General features: G+C 38.6%; 1 protein-coding gene across 9 annotated transcripts; it reads left to right on the top strand.

Moving 5' to 3' along the window:
* Window positions 1–2,204: 2,204 nt before the first annotated feature.
* acp1 (acid phosphatase 1) lies at window positions 2,205–17,743 on the top strand. 9 transcript variants are annotated; one of them, XM_064339201.1, is made up of 8 exons: window positions 2,205–2,338; window positions 3,904–3,977; window positions 4,694–4,807; window positions 4,879–4,992; window positions 12,151–12,212; window positions 14,341–14,446; window positions 15,251–15,294; window positions 17,401–17,743. In XM_064339201.1, exons 1-8 carry the CDS (start codon window positions 2,296–2,298, stop codon window positions 17,531–17,533), a joined length of 690 nt encoding a protein of 229 aa, XP_064195271.1. In that variant the 5' UTR covers window positions 2,205–2,295; the 3' UTR covers window positions 17,534–17,743. The 9 variants fall into 9 exon arrangements, with proteins under 9 accessions (XP_064195271.1, XP_064195270.1, XP_064195274.1 ...); XM_064339200.1 differs by having other exon boundaries at window positions 4,852–4,992; XM_064339207.1 differs by lacking the exon at window positions 2,205–2,338 and adding an exon at window positions 2,685–2,885 and having other exon boundaries at window positions 4,852–4,992.
* Window positions 17,744–18,525: the final 782 nt, after the last annotated feature.

Genomic DNA, 18,525 nt, shown 5'->3' with positions numbered 1-18,525 from the left:
CAACGAGGCGAAACGGTTTTAGAATGTTGCAGAGAAAATTGCATCGTGTGAACTGGCTAGTAGCAGAGCCGTTGCCTGCCCTGAGGTTTTAAAAGACCGTCCTTGTCAAATCGCCAAGTGCAGTTTTAGAACGTTTACAATCAGACGTCTTGGAATTTTGCAAGTTGCACCCAGTCTCGTTGCGAATCACTGATCTGAACTGGCCTTAAATTACCTACACTGCAACGTTGCAACAAGGTAGCATTCCATTCGAGAGACGGTTTGCGAGGTCGGTACCGGTCGGTAGCGTTAGCTAGCGTTTTTTTTCTAATTGTTAGCCGACATTAGATTGTGTTAATTCATTAGCTAGCTAGCTAACGCAGCGTTACCTGATATGAGAGATGGATACTGTGCGCAACGTTGTCTAAACTAATGTTGTCTTTCTTGACATGGTCCCGTAGCTAGCGTTAGCTGTGCAAATAGCTATGTAATTTAGTAAAGTTACATTGTCATTAAATGTAATACGAAATCTACATCAACAAATAATATGATCTCTCATGTTACCCAAAAACTTTTTAGGGTTCCATAACTCCCCCAACCCCCCTTTCTCCGTTATTGTAACGCATGCAGACACCGGAAAAAACAGTACGCCGCTCACACACAAGTGAGTTGAAGAGCGAGCCTGTTGCGTTAGTTCCGCCTACCTTGCCTCTGGCGGACTAACCACTGATGGGTGATGAAAAACGTGTCACTAACTGTGCGCCGCTTGTGATTTTTTCCCGGGAATGTCGCCACAGACATCAAGTTTTTAAATCATGAATTATGATAATAATAATAGTATAAATTAATATAAAAATAGGCTCAATCACCATTGTGTTACCCAATGCAGTGATAGACAGTGACTTAAAAGACATTTATTTTAATGAAAATCTTCGAGATTATTACTTTAAAGAAGCAAGTTGCTAACTAGTTGCTACATTTGAACTACAACAACGGCCATATTTCGCCAGCCACCATCAGAAAAGCAACTTTAAACGGTGCTCAAAAGATTCAAACCATGCTACAGTTATTTTATTTACTATTTACTGTGTAAGCAGCCACGTTGGATGTGACGTCAAATGACGGTATGTCATAATCTCGGGGCTTATAAATGTTCCCCAGTTCCCGACTTGGAATTTCCGAGTTGGAAGGGCGTTCCAGACAGTGCAATTTCCTAGTTGGAACTGGGAAATGCCCAGTTCCACACTTTTGTCATTTATGACTGTGTCCTGATGGCAACGGCTGTACGGAAACAGGAGGCAACGCATTGAGGAAAATAATTTCTAGCCACCTAGTGTTTTTGCAGCTCGTAAATTCATTCCCATGAAGTATTTGTACTCCATCCAATAACTGTTATGGATTCATTATTCATTTAAGTACATTTTAAAAAAATAATGCACGTTCAATGTTGCATAAGTGAAGTGGTGACGTAAACTCACCTAAACAAACCAGAATGCCACATGTCATTCGCAGGTACAGGACAAGTGAGCAGATCTGGCGCCCTAGCAGATTTGGTACTGATGACAACAGCCCTACTCAGTCAGGAAACATGGCAGTGAAGGAAATAATTTCTAGCCACCAGGGGACCAGGGATTTACATTCCCCCTGAAGCACACAAACTCCAGTGGTTACCAGAGGTATTGCAGTATCTGGTGCCGAAATGCACATTTACCATTAAAGTTCATTCAAAACTATGAATTTACCCTGGTGAAATTATACTATTTTGGACGGTACTTTTAAATTCAAAATTTTTTCACCATACTAATTACTTTCCAGGGAGATTTTTTTTTCTGAGCCGCACAAAAGTATATGTAAGATTTTAAAAAAATCCTATTCCTCCCTTCACGGCTTAGGTACCCAGTGCACAGGCTCTGATGCATAAATAAATAAATAAAATAAATAAGCCACATAATATAACATGGCAGCCTCAAGGAACTGCCGTCATGCGCCGCAGCTACCATAGGAACCGATTAGCGGAAGCTGTCCAGTTCTTGATGCTAGCCACACATGTATTTAACGCTGTGTTAGTATACCTTTACTAATTTATATTCCATGATTAGCTACACTGAACAAATGTGTTACATCTCATGGGTAGGCATCTGATCACAATTCTGTGTTTATTTATTTATTTTATTTTTTACAAGAATACACACGGTTGCTTTTTATTCAGGCACTTAGTGAAGGCAGAAAATTGAATGGACGACACGCCCCCGATTCATTACGTACGTAGGTATTTGCGAGGACCTATTGACCATAGACTTTTGACCCTAAAGTAACATGGCGACTAACAGTGGGGAGTCGGTTTTATTCGTGTGTTTGGGTAAGAAAGGCGTTGCTTGTCACTCCGCTCAAAAGGTTTAGTGGCATGCATGTTGTTTAGTGTTGACTATGCCTCGGTATTTGGATCTACATAAAAACACAAATTTTTGCACACACCGTACTTTTGCCGTCACAATGAATCGCAGTGACTATGACGAGAATATTCGCTAGCTAGCCAGCCGACAGTCACTGGCTAATGTGGACATTGCGCTTTTCAGTTTGTCAAATACCTTAGTTGGATAGTTAAGATTAATTTGTGACACACGTCTGGGTACCGGCAACTGGTAACATCAATCAAATCGTAATTTTGCGAGTAAACCAAACCGGTAGCACTATATAGCTAAACCTGGCAGGTTTAATATAATGTCAATGAAATGTTCGCTGCAGGTTATGATAGCACTTATATTACTTATTAGCCAAATTGGATAACAGCGTGGTCAGTTTCTCGTAGTTGCACTCAAAGATCACGCTTATTTGGTACTGAATTGCATCACGCAGCATTATTCTAAATGACTACCAGCCAAACGTGAGAGAGAATTGGGCCGTAGGTAGGTGCCATACTAGCTAGCAATAGCAGGCTACCGCCAATTCATTCATTTGTCTGTAAATGGGTATCTAGATTATGGTCCCTAGCCACAAGCGCATGCCCCAAAATTGACATTTTTTCTGAATTTTCTAGCTAGATATAGTCTATATGATGAATAGACACTGTTAAAATTGTGTCATTTCGAAGTAGACCATTAAGATTAGTCGCTAAATAGTTATATTTTTCTTGCAGTACACGTGGCCTGAGTGTACAGCAATAGGGAAAGTGAAGAGATAACCACCCACCCTTCCACGAAGACTTTTCAAGTAACGCGGTTAACATAAATCGACTATGCATTAGTCTGAGCCTTCGGATTGCATTTACGGCGTTGCTCGCGGTCCAGCCACTCGGGATCCTTGTTTTGTACATGAAATTACTTAAATGATTATATTTGGCCTCCATTAGCAGCTGGTATGTCAAGATGCTGCACTTTTAAGGCAACGGGTTCTCTCGCGTTAGGGTTGGGTCCCTTCTACGGACTTAATAGTTACTGCCGCTACGTTAACCACTGGTTTTCAAGGGCGTGCTCTGCGCTGGCCGTGTGCGTTATAGCCAATGAACTGCATAAGAACAGTGGCTATGTCTGGAGCGAGCTCATTCTCAGCTGATTATGCAGGCTTATTAGAGGATTAGACCGTCGAATGAAAGTGCTGCCACCTGCAATGGTGTCTGCTTAGCATTTCTTTTGTGTTAGCATTTTTGCTTTAAATTTGAATGAAAAAGAGTCTTCAAATTTAGTTGCAAACTTTGTAATCTGATGTATATTCTGGTGTATAACTGAATATATGTAGCCAATAAATTGATTTATGTTCTTTCTTTCAAATTGAAAAGAAAAATTAAGATACCAATTCCGTCCTCCCATCACAAAGTAGGGGACTACGTATGCTTTTGGGAAGCATTTTCTGTAGTTTCATATCTTCAGAGTTGGTAAATGCTTTCTTCAAAGTGCAAAGATAAACTCTGTTTTTCTTTTAAATAAGGGAACATTTGCCGATCCCCGATTGCTGAAGCAGTCTTCAGGAAATTGGCGACAGATAGTGGGGATATAAATAAAGTAAGTGTGCCAACCCGTTGCATTTAAAATCTCTAGACTGGGCAATCAACCATGTAAAGAAATTGATTTGTGACATTAAGAAATACTTTGTGTCCCATATAGTAGAGCACTGCTGTAATGATCCAATTTGCTATGAAGAGATTATTATAATTTTACACTAAACAGAGGATTGTGTGGTTTCTTTAAAAGTATTTCATATTATTTATTTATTTTTCTTTGGTCAGTCTTGATGAAAACTTGGTTATAATTCAATATAAAGTACTAAATGATGAGGCTGACACAATAAAAAAGAGCTTGCTTAAATTTAAAAAGGATATAGTTTATAATGAATATATGCGTGCAACAAGCTGCATTTATCTACGATATATACAGTTGTGTATACAGTAGAGAATGTGGTTTCATTCTCTTAAGAAATATGAAAAGGGGAAAAAAATTTTATCAGGATGGAGTATAGGAAATTATAATAGAAATATAATGGCTCATGTTTTCTTTTGCTATACCATAGAATGCATATTCTGGCTATTCTTTGTATTTTATATATGCTTTTCTAAAATATGTTTCTGAAGTAACTTCTAACATGTAGGCTATAGCTCAACAGTAATCATGAAGTTAGTGCAGGGGGTTTATGTTGACATTGTATCACAGCAGTGTTCTGCAAACTGAAATGTGTGTGTCCTGCATGCGTGTTTTGTTGGTTTTTTCCTGTTTTTGCATAGTGGAGGATAGACAGTGCAGCCACCTCCACGTATGAGATAGGAAACCCGCCTGATTACCGCGGGCAGGTCTGCATGAGGAAGCACGGGGTGCCCATGAGCCATGTGGCCAGGCAGGTAGGGCACCCTCCTGTTTCCTTTTTCCCTAGCCCCCGTGTTAGCGCCGCCTCTTGTGCTCTCTGTTGCAGTGGGTCATAGACAGTGGTGCTGTGTCTGACTGGAACACAGGCAGCTCCCCTGACTCTCGTGCTCTGGCCTGCCTCAGGAAACACTCCATAGAGACAGACCACAGGGCCAGACAGGTACATGGCTTACCCAGCCCTTTTCTGTCACGGTTTTTTTGTTTGTCTTTGTGATATTTGCAGATGAGGATGCCAGTTCTCGAGAATTCCATCCAATTCCATTTTAGATCATGCTCATTTAAAGTATATACAGTTTTAAGATAAGCTCCATATTGTGTAAATTCCTATTTGAAATAATTGGATTGCATTTTTAAAGCAGTAATTTTTTGTACAAAAATGCTTGTAGTACACTACACTAGTTGAAATATACTGTGTGTATGCACAGTATGTACAGTAACTAATAACAATAATGATCCAGCCAGTTGTCGACTGTTACATTACATTACATTTATTTAGCAGACGCTTTTATCCAAAGCGACGTACAAAAGTGCATATCAAGGTCATTGGAACAACTACAAAACACAGGTTCGATAAGGTACGATACTCATTTTGTACAGTTATTCGTAGCCAAGAACACAGTCCAGTTCACGCAGTGAACATTATTTTGACCTAACCTATGCTAAATGAAACTAGGGGGAAGTACAATCTACAACATTAGGACGATAATACAAAGTACAATAAGTACTGGAATGGAGGTACATGTAAAATGAGTGGCATGAAAGAGGGGAATTTATGTGAAATGATTTGCAGTGGTTGCAGTTAGTCCAGGTATAGTCTGAAGAGATGCGTCTTCAGGCCACGGCGAAAGATGGGTAGTGAGGGGGTGCTTTGAATACGGACAGGGAGTTTGTTCCACCACTGGGGAGCTAGGGTGGAGAAGCTCAGTGATGGGGGTGAGCAAGAAACCTTTTCCCGGGTGGGAGGGATTCAAAGGTGCCCTGCTGCTGCAGAGCAGAGTGGCCGAGCTGGCGTATAGAATTGAATCATGTCTTGTAAGTTGACGGGGTCTGTCCTGTTGGCTGCAGTGTAGGCAAGGTTCAGGACTTGGAACCTGAGCCTGGCAGCGACCGGCAGCCAGTGGAGTGACCTCAGCAGAGGAGTGATGTGGGAGAACTTGGGAAGGTTGAAGATGAGGCGGTCAGCAGCATTTGAATCATCTGTAACTGTAACGATGGGTTGCATAGAAACAGTAAAGAAAGGTTGTGAGAATGTCTTTAGAGAGTCCTTGACCTGCTGCCACTGATTACCCAGTTCAAATGGTCCAAGGTTTATTGGCACAATTAATGAATTTGGAAAAAATAAGACCTCCTTGGAGGACTATTAAAATTAGTTTATTTTAATACAGTAATCCACATAAAGCAAACATACAATGCATACACATAGAACACGGAACACAACTAAAAATACAAACTTCAGTAAATCCCCTTTTTCCTCTCTCCCTCCCTCTTATTTCCAAGTCTGAACCCATTACTTTCATAGTGTTGATCCATATTCAGTGCAAAGTCTGTTGCCTTTTGACTTTATTCATCCTTCCCTTCCACTTTTAAGTGATCCTCAGGGTGGTATCTCCAGGCGATGTCCATCCCACATGTCGGGGTAGAATTCTACGCACTGTTGAGTTGCTTTATGTATTTTGGTGGTATACTTGTACCACTTAGACGCTCAAAAACAAAAGAAAACAGAAACAGCATGGTACTGATCTTTTTTATATTTGTCAGAACAGGAGTCTCAGATTCACTCCATGTTTTCTCACTTAGCCTTACCCTTCCCTCAGATATTGCCATCATCTCAAATCTGGCTGCACTCATTGTTAGTGGAAGCCATTCTGTGAGTGAGGGGGCTGCTCACTTTCCAAGGTCTAAGAAAAGCCCAATAAATGTAAGCATTGCATCCTCATGATGATATCATTCATTGTGTTTGTAGATTAATTCTTAACATCTGGAATGCAGGGATTTCATTTAAGTCAACACCTCTAAAGTGTTGGCAGATCCCAGAAAGAAACATTCCAACTTTGAACATCTAAGCAACATGAAGTAATCCTGTATTCTTTTTGACATTACCAGCATTTACCCTCGGTGGGCAGACTTGCTTTATACAGTTTGGAGGTTGTCCAGTAAATCGTGTTCATCATTGAATCATTAGAGTTTTTGAATTTCTACATGTTTTAAAGCAAATTCTCAATATCTTCCTCCATTCAGCATCATGGATCTGGATACTCTTTGTTAGCCCATATGATTGATTTGAATATGTGTAACACGTATGTATTGTGTGGGAAATCTTGTTTTAAAGCACTTTAAACAGGATACTCATTTTGTACGGGAAGTGGTGACCTTTATTAGGGATGACGTCGTCTTGGTCATTCTTTCTGGCTTTTTTATGCCTCTGCGACGGCACAGCTGTGGCCAGTGGCATTATGTTTTCAGGTTGTCCGTCCGTCCGTCCGTCCCATTCTCATGAACGCGATATCTCAGGAACGCCTTGAGGGAATTTCTTCAAATTTGGCACATATGTCCACTTGGACTCAAGGATGAACTGATTAGATTTTGGTGGTTAAAGGTCAAGAACAGTGACCTCATGTTCGTGCCATTCTCTCGTGAACGCGATATCTCAGGAACGCCTTGAGGGAATTTCTTCAAAGTTATCACAAACGTCCACTTGGACTCAAGGAATTCCGCTACAACTTCCATTGCATTTCTTGTGTATAAAACCATTCTGAAACCAAAAAAAATGCTTCCACTCTGTTCATTTTATTTATAATTTAATAATTAATATGTATATACACACTCGTCCTCCTCTCCGCCACTGCCTCCACACTGTCCAGTTCCAACCTGATCACCTAGCTGGCCTTCCTTACCAGCTTGTTCAGACTGCTGACCTCCAAGCCTTGATACCACCACCCCAGCACATCACCGCAAAAAACAAAGCACTGGCTACTGGTTAGCGGAGGCATACAACCGTGAGGTGGTATTTCGAGTTTCTAGTAACTTTTCAGATATTAGTGTCAGTAGTATTTATAGGATTTACTCCAAGCAATACAATATGACTCAGATGTAGTTTAAATCAGATGTGCTTTTTATTACAAGTTTTGATGGAACCTGTTTTGTCTTTGGTGGGGACCATTAAATCCTTCCGTTGAGAAGCCTTACAAAAATATTGTATACAGACTTTAGCCATCCTAGGGAGACACAATACTGTGCGTTGTTGTTCACAGCTCTTAAAATTTAAGTCCTTTTATTGAACAAAACCAACTTGCAGCTTTGTTATGTGTGCACATGTATCAAACTGTCACTGGAGCTTATATGCTCCTTAATTATTTCCAGCAACCACATAGTTTCCTGCCAATTCTTACAGTCATGTCCCCTTAAGGAGGAGAGCTTCAGTAATTCATTTTTGTTTTAGTTACTGACCTGTCTGTATGAAAGCTCACCACGTCCTCTAATGCAATTTGTAACACATTTTTGATTTCTCTGAAGTGCCAGCCTTTTCAGAAGGCTCCCCAAATATTTGAGCTTCATTGATTTTCCTTAGTGAACTAGACTGTAAATGAATGTACAGTACGCAAAGGTATTTTGGAATTGGGGCTCATCTGAATAGGTCAATGTGAGTCATGTCTCCCATTTCCTGTCCTGTGGTACTTGAAGGTAAAATACTTTCACATTTTTTTGTTTAAAGAAAGCTTTTCATGGGCTTTTGGGTGGCTTATACTGTTAAAGTTGTGTTTTGTCGGGCTGCACATGAATTGTCTTCCATCAGTTCATGTCTGTGCAAGCCCAACCTATAAACTACTGTGTGCTAACAAGCAGGGCTGACATCACATGCTTCAGAGTTGAGCACATGCATGACTGCGCTCTCCCAAACTGACTGCGGAGGTTGCGGTGAGCATTGCAATTTGCGAATGACTTGCAGAACGAAGTTTTAAAATTAAAACTAATATTGGTACTGTGCAGTTGGCTTCATTCAGTCTTCATTCTGCATTCTATTAACATAATTCCTAGTATTCTATTTGCACTTATGCAGGTAGGCTAGTTGGAGACACTAAATTGCCAATAGGTATGAGTGTGTGAGTGAATTATGTGTGTACCCAGCGATAGATTGGCAGCCTGTCCAGGGTGTATTCCTGCCTTTCACACAATGCACACTGGCATAGGCTCCAGCACCACCTGTGACCCTGCTCAGGATAAGCGGGTATAGATAATGGATGGATGGATATACTCTAAGTGAAAATTTTAGCAAGGAATTGTCTGATTTATGGGTATTTTCTTTGTTGTTAGCAGCATTGCATTCTTAGTTTGAAAGATAGGGGCTAGTGAGTGAGGTTGCTGGAAGAAAAACATTAAATGATAGTTTTAGTGAAATTCCAAAATCCTTTCATGTTAGCAATATGTCCCCTATGAAATGACAGCAACCCAAATTTGTTTTGCATTACAGTGGTCTCATGAACCATTTTGCAAGATATAAAATTTGGTTGTGCAGTTAACAGATACACAATATGTAATCCAGCCAGGTGATATCCTTTTCTGTACTGCAAACCTTGCCCCACAGTGAGCCTTTCTTCATAATTATAGTTATAGAAGTTTTAGGATTTAAAAATAGCTTGAATACATGCTATGTTGAACGTACCTTCTTTAAATCATTTTGGCTAAAATATGTCTGGTATGTACCTCTGTTCTGTTAAGGCTATATGATTAAAGGATCAAAAGGCATGGCTTTCTACCAGTTTAATGTGCATTTGCCACTGCTTCTGGTTTCATGTGTCAAATTGGTCTTGCATGAAGAATCTCTTTGATCGATGTAAAGGTTTTGCAAGTGACATAACAGGATACAGAGCCATGAAAAAGTATTTGCCTCCTTCCTTATTTCCTCTATTATTGCATATTCATCACACTGAATGGTTTCAGATATTTAGACAAAATTTTATATTAGACAAAGGGAAACCAAATAAAAACAAAACACATTTTAAAATTTCATTTATTTAATGAAAATAAATTTGCCTAAATCACCCATGTGAGACAGTAATTCCCGTTTAGTTACTCAGTCAACAAATTAACCAAATTTAATTGATAATGATACCCAAGCCTTTTGGGATAATGCTCTATGGACAGATGAGTCAAAAGTGGAACTTTTTGGAATACACGGATGCCATTACGTCTGGCGTAAAGCAAATAAAGCATTTCAGGCAGAACATACCAACAGTAAAACATGGAGTGTGATTATGCTTTGGGACCTGGACGACTTGAAGGAACCATGAAATCTGCTCTGTACCAGGAAATTCATGTCTAGTCATTATTCATGAGCTGAAGCTTAATTGTGTTATGCAGCAAGACAATGATCCAAAACACAAAAGCAAGTCCACATCTAAATGGCTGGGAAAAAAACGAAGAAAAAAAAACTGGATAAAAGTTTTCGAGTGGCCTAGTCAAAGTCCTGACTTGAACCCAACAGAGATGATGTAGCAGGACCAGTGCTGTAGCTGGAGCAGTTCATGCTTGAAAACTTACCAATTTGTAATAAAGCAGTTCTGCAAAGATGAGTGGGCTAAAATTCCTCCACAGTGATGTGAAAGACTGCTGTCAAATTATAGGAAGTTTTTGGCTGCAGTTTTTGCTGGTAAAGGTTTTGCAATCAGTTGTTTATCGATCTGAAACCATTCTTAATGAAAATATGCAATAAATAGAGGCAGTCAGGAAGGGAATATTTTTTCATGGCACAGTAAATATCTATACAGTAAGCATTGTTACTCTATATGCAGGGGTGTGCTGTGGCATTTTCAACAGTTTAAAATGAACACCCCAAGGAGCAGAGGGGGCCCCATATGCAGAGAAGAATTTTTGAAAAATGTTTAGAAGTTGCAATGTTACTTGTAGTCTATAGATATACACATTTTAGCAATAGCCTATTGGGAAATGCTGGGAGAAAGGAAGTACAACAGTGTAGTCCTATACAGATTCTGAAAAGCACTGGGATCGAGATTCTCGTAATTGTCAGTTGCTGCAATTAAATGTTTGACTTCCTCTGTGAACAGTGTTTTCCAGTGCTCATTCCCCATTACGGTAACATCAGTGACGAAAGCTCCATCACCAAGATTCAAACCTCACAATGTAAAACTTACTGAACCAAAACAAACTTCAAAGAAATAAAAACGGACACACGGTAACAGTGTTTTATTTTAATAATGCAGTTTAAGCATACTCTATTTCTAACGACATTTTAAAAAACATGCTCTTTCTGTCCATGATGGACCTAATTAAGTGATTAATTGCACCAGCCTATTAAAATATTCCCAGGCTGTTTCTAGCAGTCGGCAAGTTCCCGTTTGACTTCAAGCATTTGTTACTGTTGCTACTGCTGGCTACCTAGATGGCTGCAGTTCTCAGGGTTTATGCACTCCAACCCCCCCAATATTCAAACTAAATTTACGCCCTTACATAATTCAAAGATTAAGTTCAGTAGCTATATTGTTTACATTTGAGCCAACCAATGCTAAAACTGCATCACAACTGAACCAATTCTCAACGAGGAGGTTATCGCTTATGAGCATTAATGGTGTGTATTTCAGTCCTGTTCAGTGATTCAAGTTTGCTAATATGTTCAGTATTTCTGGTTAGCCTTTCATTTGTGAACAACTCAGAAAGCACTTGTGCAGCCTGCTTTTGTTCAGCACAGATATATATAGTATAAGTTCTAAATGGAGCAGCATAGCAGCTTTTTGGCCTCCTTCATCAAAATGCCTGTAATATTCAAAATTAAAATATCTTTGGCCATTTGCAGGTGGCAGGTTGGTGTAATTCACATGTCCATTGAATAAATTTTGACCTTATTCAGTCCCAAGTGATTCTTTTTCATTTCACAGTGTAGTTTTAAAGGTTTTCAAAATGATTTTGCTTCTGTGGCCTTTGTGTTTCTGTATTACTGTGGAAGGTCCTAAGTGGCTTGAGAAGCCATTAGAAGGTTAAAGATGTAGATCTGTCTGCAAAATGAATTCTGACTCGTCAGCTTCCACTGTCACTTATTTTGACTGATTAACCCATGCATAATCATGAAGTAAATGGACTGCACATAAATTATTTTTGTACTTTAAAAAATAAGCTTATTTATGTCAGATTATGGATAGTTTCAAGTAAAAAACCAGACGCTAATATGAAACTAAATTATACTTCTGTCCGGCCAAAATAATCAAAATGTGCAAGTCTAGATTCTTCTTTGTTCAGCTCAGAGCTTGGAAATGATTTGTTAATCAATTTCCCCACTTATAAGACCATGTTTTTAAATATCTTTCAGGTGACAAAGGAGGATTTTCTGTCTTTTGATTACATGCTTTGCATGGATGAAAGCAATTTGAGGTATGTACTTATTCCTGTTTGTGTTGAAATGTTTGCATTTTGTTAGGTGAGAACCATTTACAAATGTGTGCCACATTAAATTGGGAAAAACATTTTAAAACTGCTTTCTTTTGGGCTGGATTGGTTTATATACTGTGGCCACCATGGACAAAAAAAACAAACAAAAGGTGAAGTTAAAGTGCTATAAGCTGGCCTGAGGCAGAATGTAAAATATGTTGCTACTTTGAACGCTCATGGGTCATGTGCTCATGTGGATCCAGTCTGTAAGCAGCTTACAGAGTTCCTTGGATGCTTCATGTTACTTTGGGAAGAATGTGTTTTACGAAAGCGGTGCTAAATGGGGTGAAAGAAAGAGAGCCAGACAGTGTGCAGTGCACTAAGGTTTGCTTTTGACATTAGCTAACATTAAAACTTGAGTTTGTTTATCTGCATGTACCGTGCACTGGGGATTAATGTAGTCAAACAAAATATTCTGTAAATTGAACACTATCTGGAGCTCTTTTGGTGAAACTAATGATCCCTGTTGTAAAGATTTACATATATTGGGAAGTCCTTTACAATTGCAATTGAAATATCTACAAAGAATCTGGTTTTTAATTATGTACAGCAACCTGTAGTGTATCACAAATATTATTGTAGTTAGTTTGCTGTTTGGTGTGAAGCACAGTTCCTTAGGCAGTCCTAGCTGTACATGCTTATGAACATGCATGCCCTGGAATTCTCATTGACCAGTCATTATGCAGGAGAAACCATTTGCAATCCAAGGTTTTTTAAAATGTACTTTTGGCTGTTGGTTGAAGCGATAGTCATAAATACAGGGCTATTTATTAAGTTTTTTGCCAAAATCTATGTAGCACAGATTTTGTTTTTAAATTGTAGCTCAAACCTTAAGGATAACTTGGATGAAAGAAGCTTTAAACATTATTACAAATTGCATAGTATCTTGTTGTAAATAAATATATACAGTATATAAATGAAGTGCATACAACATATATCAAACCAATTATATATAAATCATGCCTGAAATTTATTCTATCAAAGTATTTTACCCACAGTTTATATTGTATCATTGCATTGTATCTAGTTACATCTGGGCCATCAGTATCCAAGCATATAGACACTAGGCTATATACAGTATGTAGTCATCTAGTAGATTTTAAATATCTACAAACTTTGATGGCCATTCTCAGTAAGTTGACCTCCTACTCCTCTGCACTTGTTCAGTGCTACCAGGGTTTTAAGAAAAGTATCAGTTTTGCCTGCGATTGTCTATCCTTCAAAGAAAAAAATATATAATGACCATGAGAAATCACGTTGAAATTCCAGTCCTGCAGATTTGACAATAATAATGATAAACCTCAGTTGAACCATACATATCACAGGTGCCATAGGAGTAGTTTTCGTGTTCACATGATTTTAATCACAAATGCGACAGTATTGCCACACCCTGTAGAACCCTGAAATACCCTGTGTGCAGTATATTGCTCTGATTTGTGAAAAGAAAAGAATTTGGCCAAGCTGTAGTACAGACTTGGCAATCCATATTGCTTAGTTTTTTGTAGTGAGGTTCAACATGGGCCTCTCCTCAATAAAATGAAATACATAGAGGTCAGATTCAAATAAAAAAGGAGTAGAAATTATTATTATTTTTTTAAATTATTTTTTTTAAAGAGTGAAAGTCATGGTGATGGTGTTAGTGAAAGGGCTATTGGAATTGACTCTTTTCTGTAGTTCCATACTCATGTCACAGTGTTTTCTGGTCTGTAGCACAACCAGGTATGCAGGTTTTGAGTTAACCTATTGAAAAGGTTGTTCTTACTAATCCCCAGAATCATGTAAGTTTTTTTTTCGGTCAAAGGTAAAAGTTTGAGTTCACGGAAGCTCCTAATGGGTTTTGATAATCTTTTCTATTAGTTACTGAATGCACTATTGTGTCAGCACTGTGGAAAAAAAACCACCACTGGTTAATTCTGTGTGACCATACCAAGTTTCTTGACTCTAAATTCCAATTAGAAATGCATGTAAAATTGAAGTCCCCAATATATAGTCTCACAGAAGTAACATCTAAATGCCCTTTAATGACATTTCAATGTTGTGAAAGTTTTATAAAATGTCTCTTTTAATACAGGGATCTCAACAGGAAAGCAAACTCAGTAAAAAACTGCAAAGCCAAAATCGAGCTTCTTGGGAAGTATGACCCTCAAAAACAGCTGATCATCCAAGATCCCTATTATGTAAGTTACATTTTAACTGTTATGTGATTCCATAGCCTAGTTGGTTGCTGTTAAATTTCAGGCATCAAATACTTTTGGGAGCCTTGTCCAATGGCTTGGAAAAGAGTATCAGCCTGCAGCATAATGGGATTCAGTGTTTCCCCAAAGATTTTCCAGCAGCAGCTCATGGGTTCTCTGGTCTGTGGCACAACTCCATGTTACACACACACGCACACATGCGTGCACACACACACACATGCACATGCTTTCCTACAGCTGATTTGCATCTCAGCGAATTCTCCAGTTTTCATGCCAGCATCCCCTTCACATGTACCATAAAGCCAGTCATCCATCACTCGTATGTGTTTACCGCATGCTACAGAGTCGGGTAACAACCACCGTAAGAAACTTCCATACTGCCCCCTGAAACAACTAATGACGACTGAAGTTGTTACATATCAAAAGTTGACTCATAAGCTAAAGTTAATGAGTGCAACTGTTTATGCAAGTTTCAGTATGCCATTTTGCCGAAATTCAATGTTCTGCTGATAGTGGCGTAGAGGAAAAAAATGTTTTGCAAGGGGCGACAGCTTTACTCCTTTGTTTAAACAAAGTTATTCTGAGCCAGTGGGCCCATTTGCCTCTAAGCATAGCCTAAACAAAAAATTCGAGCAGTATCGCCAGAAATTCAGCAGTGCGCCGCTGCTGCCTGTATGTAGGGGAAACACTGAGATTTCTCACTGCAGAAAATATGATTGAAATTATCGTTGAATTCCAGTAGTTCAACTGCAGTCAACTCTTGAAAAACCTATTTTGTGGTTTCAGGCAAGCTGCTTCTTTGCTCCATGCTTCTTAGGATCCAGCCAGATGTAAATCTTATTCTGTTATTTATAGTTCTCTCATTTTCATTCAGTCTGTCTGCACTAACACACACACCCTCTGGTGTGCTACCCCTTGAGATATCAGTGGTCTGATGTGTTGGATTTAATGGTTGGGTTTTGTTAATGTATCTCATTTATTAGTTGCTACAATTGCCTGAGTTTCTTACCATTGAACTGTAAAATAATGCAAACTGTAGAAGCTGTATGGAAGGTGTATGAACACACTATTAGCCCAATTAAACCATGCTTGAATGTCCTGGATTTTCCACATTTTGCCCAGAACAAAGGTCCTCACATTAAGACTGCGCTTTATAATTTGAATGTGTCAGACCTTATTTCTATGTTAAATCCCGGGATTATTTTTCATTTGAGTCTTTGTGCGGAACAAGAGAGATTAGCCTGGTCAGGCACGGTTGTTGTGCAATTCATATTTCTTCAGATGTCTTGGCAGTTGGGCCTTTCCTTTAATAATTAGATTATTTTTTGCCAATTTTGTAAAGTGTATGGACAACCGTGTCCGCCACAGAAAAAAAGTGGCTTAATTCTGACTTTTTCTCACAGTTGCGAATATTTCTCGCAATTATGACTTTTATTCTCACAATGTCTATACATTATTTATGTATGGAAGTAAACAAATGCAGTGTATCGCCTCTTCCCGTTTCAGACAACTTCAGTTACATGAATATGCATCTTTAAACAGAATATTATCTAATATCTTCAGGACTGAAGTGAAATAGACCCATTGGCAACAATACTGGAAACTGTGACATCCGGAACATCCCAAGTCCTGAAGTGTTCAATGGATTTTGCAGAGACATTAATATTTCCTTTAAAGAAGGAGCATATTCGTGTTGATGGCACCATTTTTGCAATTGAAGTTATGTGAAACCAGGAGGGCGATACACTGCATTGCTTTACATTTGTGTAAATAGGCCCATTGTGAGAGAGTCATTATTGCAAGAAATAAACTTGCAATTGCGAGAAGTGGTCACAATTAAGCCAACTTTTTTTTCTGTGGTGGAAACCACACATGTAATAAAGTTGAATAAAGCCAAGGGTTCCAAAAAAGATGATCACACTGATGACAGAAAATTTTTGAATACACTTAGGTGCTGAAAAAATGTCGATTTATTGGACTTTTAATGCACAAAGCAAGTGGAGCAAAAAAAAAAGGCTCACTGCGATCTGTGTGCTGGCAACATGTTTACAGACCAACTTCTCTTTATTTTTTGTAGTGTGTGTTGCTACAGTAAGTTGTTGAGGATTCAATAGCCTTAAAGAATCACTTCACTGAAGTTCTGGTGACCGACTAGCCTGTGAGACCAGAGTATGTGTGCAATGTGCCAAATTTGATAACAATATACATCCACCTGCACTGAAGGGCATTTTTGTTTTTTAAAAAGGCAAATCCTCAATTTTGATGTTTAGGTATTGTGCATTAAAGACTCAGCATGTCAAACTAGAATCGATAAGAACTTCCTAAAGATTAGGCTTAGCTGTCATTTTTCAAAATGTGGGAACCAAACATTGCTTCCCGGAGCTGACAAAGAACATTGTTTGGAGCCAACTATATATACAGAAACATTTACATAAGAAGACATATACCAGCCATTTGTCGAGTAGAATAAACTATGTGATGGATTTCATTTTCATTTTCAACATTCGAGAAGATAAATGTCTTCAGACTCTCTGTACTGTAGTATTACAGTGGCATCTTAAAGCCCATGAAAATAATAGAAGAAATACTTTTGATAACCTTTGAACAATAACATTTTAATATAATAACTGAACTGAGGTCTGTTCTGTTGGAAATATGTGGACAATGCCAAATGCAGAGTGGCTGAATAAAAGGTTTTCTTTTGTGCTGGTGGGAGCTATTTTCACTATCTGCATGTGACAATCACTTTACCTGCTCATCAGTGCATGATGGTACATTTGTGTTCTTCTATCTAAAATATATGCAACTAGTGTAGAGTATACAATTAGGCTAAAGTCTACTGTAACCTTTGTGTGTATGTAACAAATAGAATTTGCTTTTGATTTAGTCTAGCCCACTGTTTGAGTTTTTTTTGTTTGTTTGTTTCTTTGTTTTAGGGGAGTGAAGAGGATTTTGAAACGGTGTATGAACAGTGTCTTAGATGCTGCAGAGCATTTTTGGAAAGCCATTCCTGATGCCACATTCACCAGCTTCAGTAAACAATACATTATTACACTTAATGTCACATAGTGTAATAATTTGTCAGCAATTTGTACCTGGCATGGTAGCAATTAAAAGAGAAACCTTGATGGAAATGTATGTGACAGTCCCATTACAATGAGCACTGAATGATGTCTTGTCAAATTTTGTGTTGTTTGAGGAGAATTGAATGTCAAGTTGGGCTGTTTCTTAACTGGTTGATTTAGTGTGGAAGTGAAAATAAAATAAATATAAATCTCACATCCAGTGTTTAATTTGTGCCGGATCCTGCTGGAACAGGATTCGGAACTTCTCAGTTTTGAACTGCCTGCATCCTGGGAAGTATGTGCTTGGATCCGGCAACTCTCGAAGGGGAAGAATAAAATGTTTGCAAATAAAAATCCACATGTTGCGCTTACAATAGTGAGCGGCGCCCTCTGGTCCGCAGTTGCTACACACCCCTGCAGCCCTCGCTTTTGTACTTTCTGTTCCCGCACCTCCTGATTTACAGATTAAGCAGTGGTCACATGGACACCTAAGAAAGAATGCTTGAATGCAACAGCAAAATTCTGGAAATTTCTGAATATCCAAGTATATTTTGTTTGTAAATTTCAAGTGGACGACAAATGTGTATGTTGGACAAGATAGTGGTTTAATTTATGATATTTTGTGGATTTGATATCCTTGTGAGTTTGCAGAAATGGAATCACAATGAATTCACTATCTCTATAAATACTGGAGCACAGAATTATTTTATGTCTGTAGAATACATCCATTTACAGTAACTTACGGAATAACCTATAGTTTTCGGTCATGGATGATCAAAGAACACCAAGTAATTGATCCCTAAAAACACAAAATTGCAAGAAAATGCCTGCAGGTGCAGTCCAGTGTGGTCAGATCACTGAATTGAATTCTTATGAATTGAAACAACTGGGACCTCCTTAATGTTTAAGATTTTGTTAAATTTGGATTTTAATTTTGTTTTAACTGTTCACTGTGCTGAATTCCAAACTGAACTATTTCCATAAGAACCCTGTCAG

The sequence above is a fragment of the Anguilla rostrata genome, chromosome 6 (genome assembly GCF_018555375.3).
Source record: "Anguilla rostrata isolate EN2019 chromosome 6, ASM1855537v3, whole genome shotgun sequence".
Classification (NCBI taxonomy): Eukaryota; Metazoa; Chordata; class Actinopteri; order Anguilliformes; family Anguillidae; genus Anguilla; species Anguilla rostrata.
The sequence above is the reverse complement of the archived record's forward strand: the minus strand, read 5'-3'. Positions and strand labels throughout refer to the sequence as shown.

What these genes read in the sequence shown, in the direction of transcription:
- acp1 (XM_064339200.1), top strand. Translation starts at nt 2,296, where the DNA reads ATGGCGACTAACAGTGGGGAGTCGGTTTTATTCGTGTGTTTGG. An exon ending in GGTTTTATTCGTGTGTTTGG is followed by an intron (nt 2,339 to 3,903) that starts GTAAGAAAGGCG and finishes CTTTTAAATAAG; the next exon opens with GGAACATTTGCCGATCCCCG. An exon ending in ATGGATGAAAGCAATTTGAG is followed by an intron (nt 12,213 to 14,340) that starts GTATGTACTTAT and finishes CTTTTAATACAG; the next exon opens with GGATCTCAACAGGAAAGCAA.